Source organism: Oncorhynchus mykiss, chromosome 8 (assembly GCF_057628025.1).
Source record: "Oncorhynchus mykiss isolate SJ-2025 chromosome 8, ASM5762802v1, whole genome shotgun sequence".
NCBI lineage: Eukaryota > Metazoa > Chordata > Actinopteri > Salmoniformes > Salmonidae > Oncorhynchus > Oncorhynchus mykiss.
The window spans coordinates 71,244,492-71,264,859 of record NC_143029.1 but is presented as its reverse complement, the minus strand read 5'-3'; the positions used below and the strand labels follow the sequence as shown (position 1 = coordinate 71,264,859).

General features: G+C 41.0%; 1 protein-coding gene across 4 annotated transcripts in view; it reads left to right on the top strand.

Annotated features, from left to right (window-relative positions):
* LOC110530436 (E3 ubiquitin-protein ligase RNF138) overlaps positions 1 to 20,368 on the top strand; it is a 45,859-nt gene that overhangs the window by 16,866 nt on the left and 8,625 nt on the right. Inside the window, exons 1-6 of one of the 4 annotated variants that reach the window (XM_090182454.1) lie at positions 1,696 to 1,801; positions 4,510 to 4,692; positions 4,923 to 5,076; positions 11,385 to 11,533; positions 14,541 to 14,588; positions 14,678 to 14,810. In XM_090182454.1, coding sequence (XP_090038580.1) covers positions 4,529 to 4,692; positions 4,923 to 5,076; positions 11,385 to 11,533; positions 14,541 to 14,588; positions 14,678 to 14,810 — 648 coding nt within the window. In that variant the 5' untranslated portion in view covers positions 1,696 to 1,801; positions 4,510 to 4,528. Of the gene's footprint in view, positions 1 to 1,695; positions 1,802 to 4,509; positions 4,693 to 4,922; positions 5,077 to 11,384; positions 11,534 to 14,540; positions 14,589 to 14,677; positions 14,811 to 20,368 lie in introns of those variants that run through there. The other 3 variants (XM_090182455.1, XM_090182456.1, XM_090182457.1) reach the window with 3 other exon arrangements.

Sequence of the window (20,368 nt, the reverse complement as noted above, 5' to 3'; positions counted from 1 at the left end):
TAACCCAAACTAAATCACAAATTACCGTCATTATCATGGAAATATTCAAGTAAATGCCAGTAAGCTAGTCAACTTTAGCCAGTTAGCTTGGGTACCCAAGCTAACTGGCTAAAGTTGACTAGCTTACTGGCATTTACATGGATATTTCCATGATAATGACGGTAATTTGTGATTTAGTTTGGGTTAAAACATTTTTTGGTTTGTCCTGCCATTGAGGTCAGAACGCTCGGATCAACCCAGTGTGCGCTCTGAACGCTCAGAGAGCGACACTCTCTACATTTACAAAATAGACAATCTGACCACGCTCTGAATTGACGAACAACCCAGAGTGCACTCTAATACACTGGAGGCAATTTAGGAACGCACCCCATATCTTCTGATGGAAAAATGAAATTGTATGAATTGATTTAGGAAAATATGTAAAATGTTGGTAACAGTTTTATAAAAGCAATAAGGCACACCAGGCAGTGCTATATCATGAATACAATCACAGGTAAATGGGACTGTACTCATGATAAAGCCTGGCGTGCTTTATTGCTTACGTATCCTCAATATCTCAATCCAACAGTGTTTGTATTCTGTAACTCAATTTGATTGTGCTACAGTTCCAGGGCATCACCATTCAAACACCTGGTCTTGATATGTTGGCCATCTGCTGTAGGCAGTGGTTGCTGAGCCAATAATATTTTCACATGGCAGTTCAGTTGACTACAGCATATTCATGAGGCCTATATAGGCCTAACCCATACCAGAACACACAGCAGTTCGATTTCCAACTTTCACAGCACTGCCAAGCAGATAGGACCACAGCTACCCACTGAGCTAGGCCACAACTCCGGATGGCACCAAACTACATGGTTCCTGGTGATGAAACCTCCATCCACTCCCCATTACACATTCATGTAGGAATGAAGATTAATGGAAAGAATAGAGGGCAAGTCCACCAGCATCCTTCCATCTACTGATCACACGATCCATAAAAAGAGATTGAACTGAACACACAATCAATGGCGATATAGAGGGAATGAGTGAGGCCTGGCTGAGTTAGCCTCCACACTGCAGGACTGACCGCTTGCAATTAGAGAAGACGTTATTAATATACATGAGCTGGAATCTTAAATGGCCAGATATTGACTCCAAGGCTGGCAGATAACATAGTAGCTGTAAAATATTTTCTCTGAAAATGAGGGCACTGTTTTGATATTGAACTTTAAAGCAGCCCAAGCGCACAGTGTAGCTTGGAGTCAATGCAGGGTGTTCAGCAGTCACTTCACTATAGGTATTAACTAAATAACAGTATCTATCAGAGGCTGTGGGCTGAATGTCTGACAGTTATCATTCCCTTACTGGTGAATAATAAATGGGAGTAAAACAAAATAAACATTGCCAGAAAATTTCAGTTTCACTTTCTGAACAGAGGAGCCTTTTTCTAAACTGTGATAATTCATAAAAGTCCCTCTAATTGTAAACATACACAATCATAATGGAGAGCATACAGTACATTAAAGAGATCCCTTTGAAGTTTTGAAATGACTTGAACATTTTCCAAAGATACGGTGCACAGAAAATAACATTAAGACGTTGTTCCAAGCCTTGTAGCTCTGAATAAGTGTTCAAAGCCAATGACTCTTGTGAGTGAATGATGTTTGAAGCTGTTAAACATTTAGGTAATTTCCAACCTTCCTCATGTCGACAGTGAAAGTGAAAACTAACTTGTCAGGGGATTTGCCGTGTTGTATTTATACTTGTCAATTCATTTTCAATCATTTAGTTACGATTCACTAAGCAGATTGTACAGGTGGTAAGTGGAATTTTTTATATAAATATGGATTTAATGTTGAGGGGAAAGACAATGTACTGCTTAAAATAATGCTTGCTTGCTTGCTTGTTTCTGTGAATGCGAGAGAGAGATAAGAGAGCCTTAGACTGGCATCACCATTTTAAAAGGTCTTTGTTATCTATAATGTTTACAGGTATATGCATGTGTGGTTTGGATGAAGTGCACTAGTACATTGTCATGCATAGCAATCTAGCAGTTTAGGTGTTCCTGACCATAATTGTTTGCTATCAAGTTGGTTGGGCAGGTTTAAGCCAGGTGTGGTAAGTTAGCGAATTAATGTGTAGCTCACCCATGCTTTCAGTCTCCCTATATAGTAGTTCTATTTGATGTAGCTCTGTCTTTTAAAGTAAAATGTACATGACTAAATATGAACATTTTAAACTAATGAATGAAATTAACTTATGTTTTCCATGGTCTAATTTTAAAAAGTTATTCTGATTCAATGCTCATTCTCATTGGTTAATAAGTGTGGGTGGGTTTGAGGAACAAAGGGATAAAGGCTGTCCTTTTCTCTCAGCTCAGGGTTAAATAACAGTTGACAATGTGCTCAGTAGCAGTTTGTAGTGTACAGGCAGTTGATTTAAGCTGTTCTGGTAGACTCTCTTTAGTCCCAGTAAGGGGAGAGTTGGGCTCTGCTTAGAACTGGAAAAGCGGTAATCTGTATTCATGATATTTTGCATTTAGGCAGTAGGAACACTATTGAGGGGCTGAGCTTTACACTCGCTGTCATTTTAGAGTTTTTCATATCCTGAACGCTGCTGCTATGGACAACTGTTTTCTAGACAAGCCATGTATCCTGAAATACTGCATCTGTAATAAATTCAAGGATGTTTTTTGTACAATCATGGGTCCTCCTCATTGTCACCTGTCACCTCCATTGGCTTCTCTGGGTCAGCTATTCTACAAAGAGAGAGTGAACATTTTGCGGTCACATTCTAATGCATTATTACTTCAATGCTTCATGACACTACCATTATAATGCCTGGCACGTTTTGTATAAATACAGTACCAGTCAAAAGTTTGGACACCTACTCATTCAAGGGTTTTTCTTCATTTCCTACATTGTAGAATAATAGTGAAGACATCAAAACTATGAAAAAACACATATGGAATCATGTAGTAACCAAAAAAGTGTTAAACAAATCCAAATATATTTTATATTATTCAAAGTAGCCAGCCTTTTCCTTGATAACAGCTTTGCACATTCTTGGCATTCTCTCAACCAGCTTAACCTGGAATGCTTTTCCAACAGTCTTGAAGGAGTTCTCACATATGCTGAGCACTTGTTGGCTGCTTTTCCTTCATTCTGCACTCCAACTCATCCCAAACCATCTCAATTGGGTTAAGATCGGGTGATTGTGGAGGCCGGGTCATCTGATGCAGCACTCCATCACTCATCTTCTTGGTCAAATAGCCCTTACACAGCCTGGAGGTGTGTTGGGTCATTGTCCTGTTAACAAAACAAATGATAGTCCCACAATGAGCAAACCAGATGTGATGGCGTATCATTGCAGAATGCTGTGGTAGCCATGCTGGCTAAGTGTGCCTTGAATTCTAAATAAATCACTGACAGTGTAACCAGCAAAGCACCATCACATCTCCTCCTATATGCTTCATGGTGGGAACTACACATGCAGAGATCATCCGTTCACCTACTCTGTGTCTCACAAAGACATGGCGGTTGGAACCAAATATCTCAAATTTGGACTCGTCAGACCAAAGGACAGATTTCCACAGGTCTAATGTCCATTGCTTGTGTTTCTTGGCCCAAGCAAGTCTCTTCTTATTGGTATCCTTTAGTAGTGGTTTCTTTGCAGCAATTCAACCATGAAGGCCTGATTCATGCAGTCTCCTCTGAACAGTTGATGTTGAGATGTGTCTGTTACTTGAACTCTGTGAAGCATTTATTTGGGCTGCAATTTCTGAGGCTGGTAACTCTAATGAACTTATCCTCTGTAGAGAGAACTCTGGGTCTTTCTTTCCTGTGGCTGTCCTCATGAGAGCCAGTTTCATCATAGTGCTTGATGGTTTTTGCGACTGCACTTGAAGAAACTTTCAAAGGTCTTGACATTTTCTGGCTTGACTGACTTTCATGTCTTAAAATGAATGATGGACTGTTGTTGAACTTTTAACAATGCACTCCTGTTAATTGAAATGCATTCCAGATTACTACCTCATGAAGCTGGTTGAGAGAATGCCAAGAGTGTGCAAAGCTGTCATCCAGGCAAAGGGTGGCTACTTTGAGGAATCTCAAATATAGAAAATATATTTTGATTTGTTCAACACTGTTTGGTTACTACCTGATTCCAGAAAGCATAATGACTAGGTACAGTGGGCCCACTGATTGTGCAAGTTCTCCCACTTAAAAAGATGAGAGGCCTGTAATTTTCATCATAGGTACACTTCAACTATGACAGACAAAATGAGAAGAAAAAAAATCCAGAAAATCACATTGTAGGATTTTTAATGAATTTATTTGCAAATTATGGTGGAAAATAAGTATTTGGTCAATAACAAAGTTTCTCAATACCATCCTGGTTGGGGACTTCCAGTAAAGTCTAATAGCATTCTGGTTGGGGACTTCCAGTAAAGTCTAAAGTCTAATAGCATTCTGGTTGGGGACATCCAGTAAACAGGTGGTGGTTTAGTCCTCATTCTCCTCACTCCAGGTTGGCAGAGTTGGGATGAATGGGAAGTGTGTGTTCTTCATCACTGGAGCCTGTGGGAGCTATGAATAATATCTGGGATGCTGCAGAGGGATCGTTGGACAGCTGCTCAGAGGAGGACTATGACTGTCCCATATGTCAGGATGTTCTGAAAACCCCCATCAGGACCAGGAACTGCAGACATGTGTAAATATACAAAACCATAACCCATAGTCAGGCCAAGGCATAGCCAGGGTCAAATAACCAAATATTTGAGATCAAATAATCCACAAAATGGCTGGCTCAGCTAGCTCAGTACTTTAGTTGCCAGATGTCTGTGATATTACCAACAAAAAAAAAGCCAACTCATTAGGATATCCTATAGCCTACAATAAAATGCAACCTTTATTAAACAATAACCATCTCTGTCCTCCCAGGTTCTGTAAAAACTGCTTCCGCCTGGCTGTGAGGGCCCAGGGGCCACACTGTCCCCTGTGCAGGGGCCCCGTATCGGAGACTGAAAAGAGAGCAATAGATGTCCAGCAGCAGATGAGGGAGAGGAAAGGACAGTGCAGGGCCTGTGGTACTACGGTAGCAGACACTATTTATTACACTTTGTTTATAATGAGCTTAAATGTTTACACTTAAATGTTTTACCTGTGTGGAGTACAGAACACATACTCAGTATTTTGCAGTGTTACCTAAATACTGAGGAGGGCATTGTTTTTCATGTTCTTCCAATGTTTCCCCTCCATTTACAGTCAAGCTAGGGGAATCCCATAGCTAGTACATGTAGTTCTTCCCCAAACCAACACTACAATCAGGTCGCTGATCAAAGGGACAACACACAGGAGGAAAACTCTGGAGTCTACACAGTATGATAAATACACTCCCAAGTGTGCTTATGATTTTCACCCCCTTAAGTCTTCCCACCATATATGAAGTATACTTTTCACCTGTAGGAATACCTTGAGGGGTTGAAATGTTAATAAACACACTTGGGACTATATTATCACAGTGTGTGTGTGTGTGTGTGTGTGTGTGTGTGTGTGTGTGTGTGTGTTCCTTTTTTGATGATGAACATTTACTTTAATATCTAACATCTGCTCAAAGCCTTTGGATATGTGTACAAGGTTATATTCCCTGATTATAGACTAATTGGATGCATTTATTTTATTTAACCTTTGTTTAACTAGGCAAGTCAGTTAAGAACAATTTCTCATTTACAATGACGGCCCGGACGACGCTGGGCCAGTTGTGCGCCGCACTATGGGACTCCCAATCAAGAGCGGATGTGGTACAGCCTGGATTTGAACCAGGGACTGTAGTGACGCCTCTTGCACTGAGATGCAGTGCCTTAGACCGCTGCGTCCATGTGTGTTAACTATTTAACTCTACTTAATTGCTTAAAAGGCCGCTGTAATTGTAAATATTGGTTATTGGTATCTTTCTTGGGGGGGCATGGAAAATATTGGATATCGGTATCTGCCAAAAATGTAATCGGTGCATCACTAAACACAACACTACATAAAGAGAGACTGAAGACAACAACATAGCATGGCAGCAACGCATGACAACACAGCATGGTAACAACATGACAACAAAATGGTAGTAACACAAAACATGGTACAAACATTATTGGGCACAGACAACAGCACAAAGGTCAAGAAGGTAGAGACAACAATACATCACGCAAATCAGCCACAACTGTCAGTAAGAGTCATGATTGAGTCTTTGAATTAAGAAATTGAGATAAAACTGTCCAGTTTGAGTGTTTGTTGCAGCCCGTTCCAGTTGCTAGCTGCAGCAATCTGAAAAGATGAGCGACCCAGGGATGTGTGTGCTTTGGGGACCTTTAACAAAATGGGACTGGCAGAATGGGTGTTGTATGTGGAGGATGAGGGCTGCAGTAGATATCTCAGATAGGGGGGAGTGAGGCCTAAGAGGGTTTATAAATAAGCATCAACCAGTGGGTCTTGCAACAGGTATACCGAGATGACCAGTTTACAAAGATTATAGAGTGCAGTGATGTGTCCTACAAGGAGCATTGGTGGCAAATCTGATGGCCGAATGGTAAAGAACATCTAGCCGATCGAGAGCACCCTTACCTGCCGATCTATAAATTATGTCTCTGTAATCCAGCATGGGTAGGATGGTCATCTGAATCAGGGTTCATTGGGCAGCTGGGGTGAAAAAGGAGCGATTACAATAGAGAATACCAAGTCTAGATTTAACTTTAGCCTGCAGCTTTGATATGTGCTGAGAGAAGGACAGTGTACTGTCTAGCCATACTCCCAAGTACTTGTATGAGTTGACTACCTCAAGCTCTAAAGCCTCAGAGGTAGTAATAACACCTGTGGAAAGAGGGGCATTCTTCTTACCAAACCACATGACCTTTGTTTGGAGATGTTCAGAACAAAGTTAAGGGTAGAGAAAGATGGTTGGACACTAAGAAAGCTTTGTTGTAGAGTGTTTAACACAAAATCCAGGGAGGGGCCAGCTGAGTATAAGACTTTCATCTGCATATAAATGGATGAGAGCGCATCCTACTGCCGGAGTTATGTTTATGTAAATTGAGAAGAGCGTGGGGCCTAGGATCATGCCTTGGTGACAGGCAGTGTCTGAGACAGCAGATGTTCTGACTTTATACACTGCACTCTTTGAGGACCCCTCGAGACACCAATACTCCTTAACTGGCCCACAAGAATGGAATGGTCTACCATATCAAAAGCTTTGGCCAAGTCAATAAAAATAGCAGTACAACATTGCTTAGAATCAAGGGAAATGGTGACATCATTGAGGACCTTTAAGGTTGCAGTGACACATCCATAACCTGAGAGGAAACCAGATTGCATACCAGAGAGAATACTATAGACATCAAAAAAGGCAGTCATTTGATTATTCACAAGTTTTTCCAACACTTTTGATAAACAGGGCAAAATAGAAATAGGGCTATAACAGCATATCTCGTGGAGGTAGATTACACAACTCTTACTTTTAGATTCATTTCATCTATCTATATTAACATTTTGGAGAGCCCTGGAATAAAGTCCTGTAAATTCAAGCCAGTAGCATATATGTGCAGCATATCTCTGTGGTTGAATCTGTTCCCGTGTTGCTGTTCTGTGTTGCCATGTTCGCGGTTTTCCAGCCAAATTGGGCCACTTTGAAAATGATGTTGCGGGTGAAAAAGTATTGGTTTTGGGCTATTTCTAAAGTACAATGCGGCCGCCATGGCGTTTCTCTTTAAAAATATATATATTTCACTATGACCTGCTGCTGACTGTCAGGCAGTGAGGCAGGCTGTTGCTGAGTGAGTGGTTGGGAGGACTGGAGGAGTGTGTGTTGAGAGAGCACTACAGATATTTGCTGAGTCAGGTGAGCGTGAGAAGAGCAGCAAGTGGGCATGTTGTGACAACTTTCTTTTACCAGTTGTAGGTAGGCTATTTAGATTGTCATTATGGAGACACCGATTTCCAAACCTTTTTCCATAAGACATTAATACGCTAGAACTGATGCACATCAAGAAATAATGCAGACAAAGTACTGGAAAATGACTTTTGGGCACACTAGAGAGCATTACATAAATCCGCTCAGAGGTGGTTTAAACTGCATTCTAATGTTGACTGCTTAAAGACAACGGTACCAAGCGAAGTGTTTTATGCATGCTCAGTTCTTGGGTCTCTGGGGCTGCCCAGAGTAGACATTTGAAATATAAGTTATGGAACTCCCTCGCGTGGTTCTTTTTAATAGGGGAAAAGTTCTCAATGCAACTGACATGAGGCTAAATGTGGAGAATTATACATTTGCCTCTGTTGGCCATCAAGTAGCCTATTCATGTATATGCCATTGCAGTATACCATTTGATACAATACAATAATGTTGAAATTATGATGTCACTGGAGTCATTGCAAATCAATTCGTGCCACTTGTGTAGCCTACCTGGAGCTGGCAAACCAATTTAATAAATAGCTTAACTTCAGTTTATTGCTGTTGTAGCCTTGTGTAATTAGGAACGCATTAGATTGACGGTAACAGTAGTCAGATTAGGCTGCAGGTAAAAATAAACACTGGCTGTTGTTGACAAGCATATTCAGTTCATAAACATTATCAATATTTCATTCAGTGATTGAAATTACAAGATCCTCAGTAACCTATTCCAGCAGACTTATTGCGAAATCGCCTTGCTAATCATGTTGAATAAATTAAACTAAGCAAACTGCTAAATCGTTCAGTTTACCTCTTGCCAACATCTTTTCTAGGCTACTGTATATTATATTAAATTAGATGTAGGCCTATCAGGGGCCATCACCTGCCATTATCTAAGCAAACTATGGCAATTTTATTATAATCATAAACCCAGAATTGAATCTGTAGCCTATGTCTATTGAAATGACAAGTCAATCTCGCAAATAGGCCATTTATAACAATTTGTAGTCTTAACATCTGGCACATAACAGCACAATTGCCAGAAAATAGCCTGACATAAGTTTTTTTTTTAATGTTCATCCAAGTGTTTTTTAGATCCTCTGTCATCACTCAAACACTCCTGTCGGATTTACCTATAGTTATGCACAAAGGGGATTTATTTTTAAACCTGGTTCGAGCCCTGAATGCTGATTGGCTGAAAGCCGTGGTATATCAGAACATATAGCAGGGGTATGACAAAACATGACTTTTTACTGTTCTAATTATATTGGTAACCATTTTATAATAGCAATAAGGCACCCCCGGGGTTTTTGGAATATGGCCAATATACCACGGCTTAGGTCTGTATCCAGGCACTCTGCGTTGTGTCACGCTTAAGAACAGACCTTTTTTTATTTTATTTTTATTTAACTAGGCAAGTCAGTTAACCTTTTTCATTACACTTTCTCACCCCGGACATTTTATATGGACAAATTACAGACTCCTCTTTTAATCTGCGTATTTCTCCAAGACTCAGTTATCCTGAGTCTGCACAAAACTGCCAGGACCTAGGATCAATGGAGACACTCAAGATTATCTCTTGACACATAGTCATGGCCTCTCAAATAGTCATGGCCTCTAAACCTTCAAGCTGCCTGCTGGACCCTATTCCAACTAAACTACCAAAAGAGCTACTTCCTGTGCTGGACCATCCTATGTTGAAAATAATAAACGGCTCTCTATCCTCAGGATGTGTACCAAACTCCCTAAAAGTGACAGTAATAAAGCCAAACCATGACCCAGACAATGTAAAAAACTATGTGCCTATATCAAATCTCCCATTCCTCAGATTTAAAAAAAAATAATCTGTTACTCAGCAACTCACTGCCTTCCTGAAGACAAATAATGTACACGAAATGCTTCAGTCTGGTTTTAGGTCCCATCATTGCATTGAGACTGCACTCGTGAAGGTGGTAAATTACCTTTAAATGGCGGCAGACCAAGGCTTTCCATCTGTCTTTGTGCTCCTAGACAACTTCTTGCCTGGTTTAGATCTTATCTGTCGGAAAGATACAGTATCAGTTAGTCTCTGTGGATGGTTTGTCCTTTTGAGTTTCAGTGTTCCTCAAGGTTCCGTTTTAGGGGCACTATTGTTTTCACTATATATTCTAACCTCTTGGTGATGTCATTCGGACACACAATGTCAACTTTCACTTCTATGTAGACAACACACAGCTGTACATTTCGATGAAATATGGTGAAGCCCAAAAATTGCCTACCTTGGAAGCCTGTGTTTCAGACATAAGGAAGTGGATGGCGACAAAACAGAGATGTTAGTTCTAGGTCCCACGAAACAATTTTGACAATTAATCTTTATGGTTGTACAGTTGTCTCAAATAAAACTGAAGGACCTCAGGGTTGCTCTGGACCCTGCTCTCTATTTTGACGAATATATCAAGAATATTTCAAGGACAGATTTTTGTCAAAAAAGGCAGAAAAGCTAATCAATGCTTTTGTCACTATTAAATTAGACTACTGCAATGCTCTACTCTCCGGCTACCTGGATAAAGCACTAAATACATTTCAGTTAGTGCTAACCACAGCTGCTAGAATTTTGACTAGAACCAAAAAATGTGATCATATTACCCAGTGCTAGCCTCTCTCTACACTGGCTTCCTGTTAAGGCTAGGGCTGATTTCAAGGTTTAACTGCTAACCTAAAAATAATTACATGGGCTTCTTCCTACCTATCTATCCGATTTGGTCCTGCCGTACATACCTACACGTACGCTACGGTCACAAGACGCAATTCTCCTTATTGTCCCTAGAATTTCCAAGCAAACCGCTGGAGGCTTTCTCCTATAGAGCTCAATTTTGATGGAATGGTGTGCCTACCCATGTGAGAGACACAGACTTGGTGTCAACCTTTAAGTCTTTACTAAAGACTCATCTCTTCAGTATGTCCTATGGTTAAATGTGTGGGGTGCGAAGGTGAACGACAAGGCACTGGTCTCACTGGCTCTCTCTACGAATCAGTTGTGCCCTCTTCAACCACTGTGGTTATTATTTGACCCTGCTGGTCATTATGAACATTGGAACATCTTGAATAACAATCTGGCCTTAATTGCCATGTACTCTTATAATCTCCACCCGGCACAGCCAGAAGAGGACTGGCCACCCCTCATAGCCTGGTTCCTCTCTAGGTTTCTCTTTAGGTTCCTGCCTTTCCCAGAGAGTTTTTCCTAGCCACCATGCTTCTACATCTGCATTGCTTGCTGTTTGTGGTTTTAGGCTGGCTTTCTGTATAGCACTTTGACATCTGCTGATGTAAAAAGGGCTTTATAAATACATTTGATTAATTTATCAACACCACCAGTGGATTAGATAACTTTGTCAATTTAGCTAATTATGGTTGCTAATTGGTTGAAAACAAAAATGTTACTTCACACATCACCCATTTTATGTGTAGACCTATGTGATTTCACTTCTCAGAAGTTTCTCAGCAAGATGAGGGTTCACTACAAAAGCTGCAGGAAGTACCTTGAGGAGTATGGCACCCCTCTTGATGCACCACCCCCACCAATTACACCAACGACTCAGGAAGTCAGCCGTGTATCTGTGGATACGATCCACATGACTGGGCAAGTATACAGAAACTGAATCCATTGAATCATTAGGTGACCAACCGTCTTGATTTGGTCTTATTTAGCAACATTTGAAATGTTTTTTTTTTTTACATTGGATAAAAGCAGAGACACAGAGCTACAAAATGGTATACATATCACACACTGAATTTGAGGAGCAACGGGAAAGTAATTCTGCTTTGAAAGTTGATAGACTTGTAACCTCACTTTTGAGAAAATGGCCTTTGAATGTTTTGGTACCTACTAGAGAGCTCTTCTTTGTCTACACCCGTTCGGCATTGTTTACACCCTCTTAAACTTTAGCCCCACCCATCTTTTTAAGGGTTGATCCAACAGCAGTCAAGCACCCAAGCTAACTGGCTAACTTGCTAACTACTTCCAGACACAAATAAGAGAACAGCTCACTGACCATTACTTGCCCTATCAGAGATGGTTAGGCTGTTTTTATATTATCCAGACCGTTGCTTCTGGCAACAATTTACGTATATTCAACAGGTGTTGAGCATTCGTAAATTTGACAGTTATCCTGCGCTCTGTTTCACTCAGACGAAAGTGCTCTGAAATTGGAGTAGATAGCCAGAGCGAATTTACCAGCTACGTCTATCAACAGTTGTCGCAGTGACATTCTATTGAAGGGAGTGTTTGTAAATTCAATCCGGAGTGCCAGAGTGCGCTTTGGGCGTTCATAAATTCAGAGTGTTTCGCACTCGGAGCGTTCAAAGCGCAAATTGATCGCTCTGGCAGATGAGTAGGGTTGATCCAAGCATTCTGACCTCACAACGGCAGTCAAGCACCCAAGCTAACTGGCAAACATTGGCTTGCTAGCTTCTTCCAGACACAAATGAGAGAACACCCCACTCTGACCATTTTACTCACCCTAGCAGAGCTGGTTAGGCTGTTTTTATGTATTCCGGAGCGTTGGTTACTGTAACTGTGCTGCTTGCAACAATTTAATCACGCTTTTTTCCCGACGTTTACTAACACCGGCCATATTCAACGGGTGTTGAGCGTTCGTGAAATAATCAATTATTCTGTACACTGGCACACTCACACGAGAGTTCACATGAAATCGGAGTAGCTGGCCAGACTGAATTTACGAACACACTGGTTACGTGCGTAGTGATGTCTTTTGTTAAGACATGTAGCTAGCGGGCTAGGTAAACAATGAACCATAATCCCAACTCATGACGCTACTACCCTGCATGAATCTGCAGGTAGCTAACTAACCAGGTTCAATGTTAGATAGCTAATATTAGGCTATAACTAGCAAAGCAAATGGCTCTGAGATACGAATAATAAGATCATACACATAATGTTAGCTAGCGAGCCAGCCAGCTAACGTTAGCTAGCTAACAGCACATTTTAACTTGAAATGAAACCACTTTACATCAAAATTAGAAAAGTGTAATATCTGAAAATGTAGCTAGCTAGACTATCTTACCCATGTGCATCATGGATCGACATGTCTACCTGTCACAGATGCCATGGTTGCCCTTAGTTTGAAGATGTAATCCAGAGACCGGTGTCTTCTCCATCTCCTTAGCTATCATACTCGAATTCCAATGATTTCAAAACTCAGTCCTCCAGAAAGTGGAGACCAACACTTATGCAGTTTTACTACACGATGCATTTTAAAAAAGCCACGTTAGATAGGATTACCTACACATACTGACTAGCTCAAATAGACAGAAGCGTGCTATATGGCAGACCAATCCAAACTCATGGCTACGGGAAGGTTGCTGACTTTTTCTGTGGCTAAACCAACTAGGCTCTTAATTTAACAATTGTATTTTTAATTTTTAGATGGCATACAAGTTTGTTATTAAGGCACATGAGTTCACATGTTCCAGAAGGCATTTTTGCCAAAAAAACACATTTTGATAAAAAAAAAAAAGTTTACATTCAAACAGCTCTCCTGTGAAGTAGTAACCTGCAACATACACCTAGTTTCCTGAAACGAGTCACAAGGATTAGTACTACTAGTAGTACTTTTAATAATACTGTAGTAGCAGAAGTAGCCTACTAGAACTGTAAATAATAGTATTAGTACTGTAGTGTGGTACTACTAATAGTAGCAAAAGGAGTAGTAGTGCTTCTGGTTAGTACCTGACTATGGTGGAAGTGTTCTAGAGTCCATAGTGCTGTCACTATCCAGAACTTTTCATGGTCAGTGAAGGTGAATACATGGCCAGAGCTGAGACCAAATCAGTTCTGCATCATTAGGCATTACCTAAGATCCAAGCTTTTAAGTAAAATAAGGTAGCATCCTAGGAATATCAATAACCAGTCACATTGGACCGTAGCATCAGCAAGAGGACAAAAACGTTCTCATCTTAATGTCCTCTTGTAACGGCATTCCTCCTCCTCCTCTTCTGGGGAGGAGAAGCAAGAAGGATCGGAGGACCAAGATGAAGCGTGGTAAGTGTTCATGACAATTTATTAAAAACGAACTGAACACTGAAATACAAAACAATACAAATACAAAACAATAAACGATGTGATGAGAACCAAAACAGTACCGTGTGGCGACAAACACTCACACAGAAACAAACACCCACCAACCAACAGTGAAACCCAGGCTACCTAAGTATGATTCTCAGTCAGATACAAAAAAAACTACAGACTGCCCACCCCAGCTCACGCCCTGACCATAAATAAAGACAAAACAAAGGAAATAAAGGTCCGAACTCTTTGATGATATATTGGCTATAGTGAATACATTTGTGAATAACTTGTGTGTTAAATAGCCAGATATACTATATGTCACAGCCTATAAGCCACAGACTTCATTCTGATTTACAGTTATGGATGCAATGTTATCATGACTTTAAATCAGCTCTCTTCCTCTGTCATTAAACATGATCTGTTAAGAGGTCCTGGAGATTAATAAAACATTTGTTTGAGAGTTTATTCTGATAGTTGAGATTAGATATTTTGATCATTGATCAAAGAATTATACTCTCAAAGTGGTGTATATTTGACTATTCATTATGTTTTCATCTAGGATTCTACCAGGACAGCCCACTCAAACACAGATATCTGAATTGGTTAGGTATGTATGATCTTACTGTCAAAATGGGTCCATGTTGTGAAATGATTGTATTTTTGTGCATGTGTTAACGATGGTGACTTGTTTCTCAGGCCCAGAGTGTTGACGTTGGGCTTCCTGGGAGGAAGGGTGTACTCCTGCCCATACTGCCCCCTGCAGGGGCTCACAGACATGAGACTGGTCCAGCACTGTGTCGGCAGCCACACAGGAGAGAATGCTCCAGCTGTGAGTGAGCCTATTCTAACTTTCACCTAACTTTCAAACATGAACCTCAATTGCAAGAGCTGCAACATGTCTTGAATAGTAATTAATGCTAGATATTATATCTATACTGAACAAAAATATAAATGCAACATGTAAATTGTTAGTCTCATGTTTCATGAGCTGAAATAAAAGATCCCAGACATTTTTCATACTCACAAAAAGCGTATTTCTCTCAAATTCTGTGCGCAAATTTTTGTTTACATCCCTGTTAGTGAGTATTTCTCCTTTGCCAAGATAATCCATCCACCTGACAGGTGTGGCATAACAATAAGTTGACTAAACAGCCTGATCAATACACAGGTGCACCTTGTGCTGGGAACAATAAAAGGCCACTCTAAAATGTGCAGTTTTGTCACACAACATAATGCCACAGATGTCTCAAGTTGAGGGAGTGTGCAATTGGCATGCTGAGTGCAGGAATGTCCACCATAGCTGCTGCTAGAGAATTGAATGCTAATTTCTCTACTATGAGCCTCATCCAACATCATTTGAAAATGTGGCAGTACGTCCAACCGGCTTCACAACTGCAGACCATGTGTAACCACACCAGCTAAGGACCTGCACTTAGGCTTCTGCACCTGTAGGATCGTCTTAGACCAGACAGCTGAAGAAACTGTTTGTACAACCAAATAATTTCTGCACAAACTGTCAGGGAATCTCATCTGCATGGTCGTTGCCTCACCAGGGTCTTGACCTGACTGCCCTTCGGGGTAGTGACTGACTTCAGTGGGCAAATGCTCACTTTTAATGGCCACTGGTATACTGGAGAAGTATGCTCTTTACAGATGAATCCATGTTTCAACTGTACCGAGGAGATGGCAGACAGCGTGTATGGCGTCGTGTCGGCGAGTGGTTTGCTGATGTCAACGTTGTGAACAGAGTGCCCCATGGTGGCGGTGGGGTTATGGTATGGGCAGGCATAAGCTACGAATAACAAACACGATCACATTTTATCAATGGCAATTTGAACGCACAGAGATACCATGACGAGCTCCTTAGTCCCATTGTCATGCCATACATCCACCGCTATCACCTCTTGTTTCATCATGATAATGCATGGTCCCATGTCGCAAGGATCTGTACACATTTCCACATTTCCGCTGAAAATGTCCCAGTTCTTCCATGGCCTGCATACTCACCAGACATGTCACCCATTGAGCATGTTTCAGTTCCTACGACAGCGTGTTTCAGTTCCTGACAATATCCAGAAACTTCTCACAGCCATTAAAGAGAAGTTGGACCACATTCCACAGGCCACAATCAACAGCCTGATCAACTCTATGCGAAGGAGATGTGTTGCGCTGCATAAGGCAAATGGTGGCCACACCAGATACTGACTGGTTTTCTGATCCACGCCTTACCTTTTTATTTTAAGGTATCTGTTCTCTCAATTCTCTCATGATTGCAGACCAAGGTAAACCCAATTGACGCCTACAAGAGGAAGTTGACCTCCACAGCATATCTGTATTCCCAGTCATGTGAAATCCATATTTTAGGGCCTGTTAGTTTTTTACTCTGTTTGTCAGAGAACTAGTTAAAGCTCAAACCAAGTTTATTTACCAAATGGGTCAAACAGCTGAAAAGACAGACATGTTTCCACCAGCCCAAGTATTTATACCTTCCTTTAGGCGGAGTCTCCTCCTTGCACCTCTAAACGCTACATCTTTGTTGCTAGACAGGAAGTTAAGTGATGTGTGTAATAAAACTGTTCGTTCTCCGTTCATCTAACCTGACCTGACCTCGGCCCACCTTCGCTGTTGCGCCTTCTTCCTCAAAGTCTGTGTGGGTGGACCATTTCAGTTTGTCAGTGGTGCACGCCAAGGAACTTAAAACTTCCCACTGCTGTCCTGTCAATGTGTAATGAATAGCATTCTTACATACAGTGGCTTGCGAATGTATTCACCCCCTTGGCATTTTTCCTATTTTGTTGCCTTACATCCTGGAATTAAAATCTATTTTTTTTGTGGTTTTTTATTGTGAAACAAGACACAAGACAAAAAAACAGAACTTGAGCGTGCATAACTATTCACCCCCCCCCCCCCCCCCCCCCCACAAAAGTCAATACTGTCATGACGTTGGCCTGGGGGTAGGTTTATGACAGTCATAAATACCTCTTTCCCTCTTTTTCCTCTCTCTACCCTACTGATGTTACATTTGCAAACCTCTTTGGTTAACATAGAGATTCTGGGAACATCAGAAGGTGGGGGGAAATGAACTATATTCTGGTAATCCGACCAATTGAACATATGCGGTGGTACTTAATGAATATGATGTCAGTTCAGTTGTCATCTGAGACGTTCTCATCAATGATAAGATGACAAACTCTACAGTGGAAAGTTTACACATCAGAGTTATCGGATTCCCATGGAATTGTTATTCAATTTAAATGTCTGAATATGAAATTATTCATGATGGGATGAAATGTGATTTTAGCTTCTAAAATGTGAGATTTGGGTTTTCATAAGGTTAGGGCTCTGCTCAATCAGTGGCCCGCCCCTGTGAAGGGACATGGGCTATAAAACCTTTCAAACTCGCCTCCTCTCCCTTCCTATATAAAGCCCTTGATGACAATGTACAGTGCCTTGCGAAAGTATTCGGCCCCCTTGAACTTTGCGACCTTTTGCCACATTTCAGGCTTCAAACATAAAGATATAAAACTATTTTTTTGTGAAGAATCAACAACAAGTGGGACACAATCATGAAGTGGAACGACATTTATTGGATATTTCAAACTTTTTAAACAAATCAAAAACTGAAAAATTGGGCGTGCAAAATTATTCAGCCCCCTTAAGTTAATACTTTGTAGCGCCACCTTTTGCTGCGATTACAGCTGTAAGTCGCTTGGGGTATGTCTCTATCAGTTTTGCACATCGAGAGACTGACATTTTTTCCCATTCCTCCTTGCAAAACAGCTCAAGCTCAGTGAGGTTGGATGGAGAGCATTTGTGAACAGCAGTTTTCAGTTCTTTCCACAGATTCTCGATTGGATTCAGGTCTGGACATTGACTTGGCCATTCTAACACCTGGATATGTTTATTTTTGAACCATTCCATTGTAGATTTTGCTTTATGTTTTGGATCATTGTCTTGTTGGAAGACAAATCTCCGTCCCAGTCTCAGGTATTTTGCAGACTCCATCAGGTTTTCTTCCAGAATGGTCCTGTATTTGGCTCCATCCATCTTCCCATCAATTTTAACCATCTTCCCTGTCCCTGTTGAAGAAAAGCAGGCCCAAACCATGATGCTGCCACCACCATGTTTGACAGTGGGGATGGTGTGTTCAGCTGTGTTGCTTTTACGCCAAACATAACGTTTTGCATTGTTGCCAAAAAGTTCAATTTTGGTTTCATCTGACCAGAGCACCTTCTTCCACATGTTTGGTGTGTCTCCCAGGTGGCTTGTGGCAAACTTTAAACGACACTTTTTATGGATATCTTTAAGAAATGGCTTTCTTCTTGCCACTTCCATAAAGGCCAGATTTGTGCAATATACGACTGATTGTTGTCCTATGGACAGAGTCTCCCACCTCAGCTGTAGATCTCTGCAGTTCATCCAGAGTGATCATGGGCCTCTTGGCTGCATCTCTGATCAGTCTTCTCCTTGTAAAAGCTGAAAGTTTAGAGGGACGGCCAGGTCTTGGTAGATTTGCAGTGGTCTGATACTCCTTCCATTTCAATATTATCGCTTGCACAGTGCTCCTTGGGATGTTTAAAGCTTGGGAAATCTTTTTGTATCCAAATCCGGCTTTAAACTTCTTCGCAACAGTATCTCGGACCTGCCTGGTGTGTTCCTTGTTCTTCATGATGCTCTCTGCGCTTTTAACGGACCTCTGAGACTATCACAGTGCAGGTGCATTTATACGGAGACTTGATTACACACAGGTGGATTGTATTTATCATCATTAGTCATTTAGGTCAACATTGGATCATTCAGAGATCCTCACTGAACTTCTGGAGAGAGTTTGCTGCACTGAAAGTAAAGGGGCTGAATAATTTTGCACGCCCAATTTTTCAGTTTTTGATTTGTTAAAAAAGTTTGAAATATCCAATAAATGTCGTTCCACTTCATGATTGTGTCCCACTTGTTGTTGATTCTTCACAAAAAAATACAGTTTTATATCTTTATGTTTGAAGCCTGAAATGTGGCAAAAGGTCGCAGAGTTCAAGAGGGCCGAATACTTTCGCAAGGCACTGTAACCTCCTGTTCCGAGGACGTGAGGACGACGGTCCGATGTCAGAATGGTTCAGATAATAACTACAGAACGAAGCCAACATCAGCGTGAGCTTTGGTTGCGAATGGTATGAACTTTGAACTCTTATTCACTACAGAAATGATACCTTCTAGCCGTTGAGTTAGCAACAGCCGCTGCAAACGAGGGTTAGGACGGAACAGACAGAGTATCCCATCTACCACACAACGACGTTACTACAACATACTCAATTTACCAGCAGAGAAATTCTTCAAAGGACTCTGTTGGGCAACACGGACTTCCATCTACCACCAACCTACCGAAGCGCAGCTCAGAGTAAATATTTATTGCATTTTCCTTTTCCAAATGGGCGGTAATTTAGAATGCATTAGATACTGTATTTACGATAGCACAGCTTCACCCTTTGTTCCTCAGTCTTCCCGCTCTTTCACTCAAACCCAGACCCTTTTCTTTTGTGTAACCAGCTGTCATATCTGTTCCGCCCGCTAGGGACCTTTTCCTTTGACGTAATTTGTAATCAAGTCATGATTTAAATATGTGTATGTGTAATTCTGTGTGATTAGTTAGGTATTTAGTAAATAAATAATTAAACCCAATTTTGTATTGCTGATTCAACTTGTTAGCCAGGGTTCGTGCAGATAAGACTGAATTAAGATGACGATTAATATTGACTACTATTGATGTAAAATATTACTAGGTCTTTAAGAGTTTATTCGAAAGATAACAGCTCTAAAAATATTATTTCGTGGTGCCCGACTCTCTAGTTAATTACATTTACATGATTAGCTCAATCAGGTAATATTAATTACGGATAAATTATTTTATAGAATAGCATGTCATATCACTTAATCTGGCATAGCCAAAGACACGACAATACTTTGTAGAGCAACCTTTTGCAGCAATTACAGCAGCAAGACTCTTGGGGTATGTCTCTATCAGCTTGGCACATCAAGCCACATGGATTTTTGCCCATTCTTCAAGGCAAAACTGCTCCAGCTCCTTCAAGTTGCATGGGTTCCGCTGGTCTACAACAATCTTTAAGTCATACCACAGATTCTCAATTGGATTGGGGTCTGGGCTGTGACTAGGCCATTCCAAGTGATTTATATTTTTCCCCTTAAACCACTCAAGTGTTTCTTTAGCAGTATGCTTAGGGTCCCAGTCTCAAATCTCTGGGAGACTGAAACAGATTTCCCTCAATTTCCCTGTATTCAGCGCCATCCACCATTCCTTCAATTCTGACCAGTTTCCCAGTCCCGCTGATGAAAAACATCCCCACAGCATGATGCTGCTACCACCATGCTTCACTG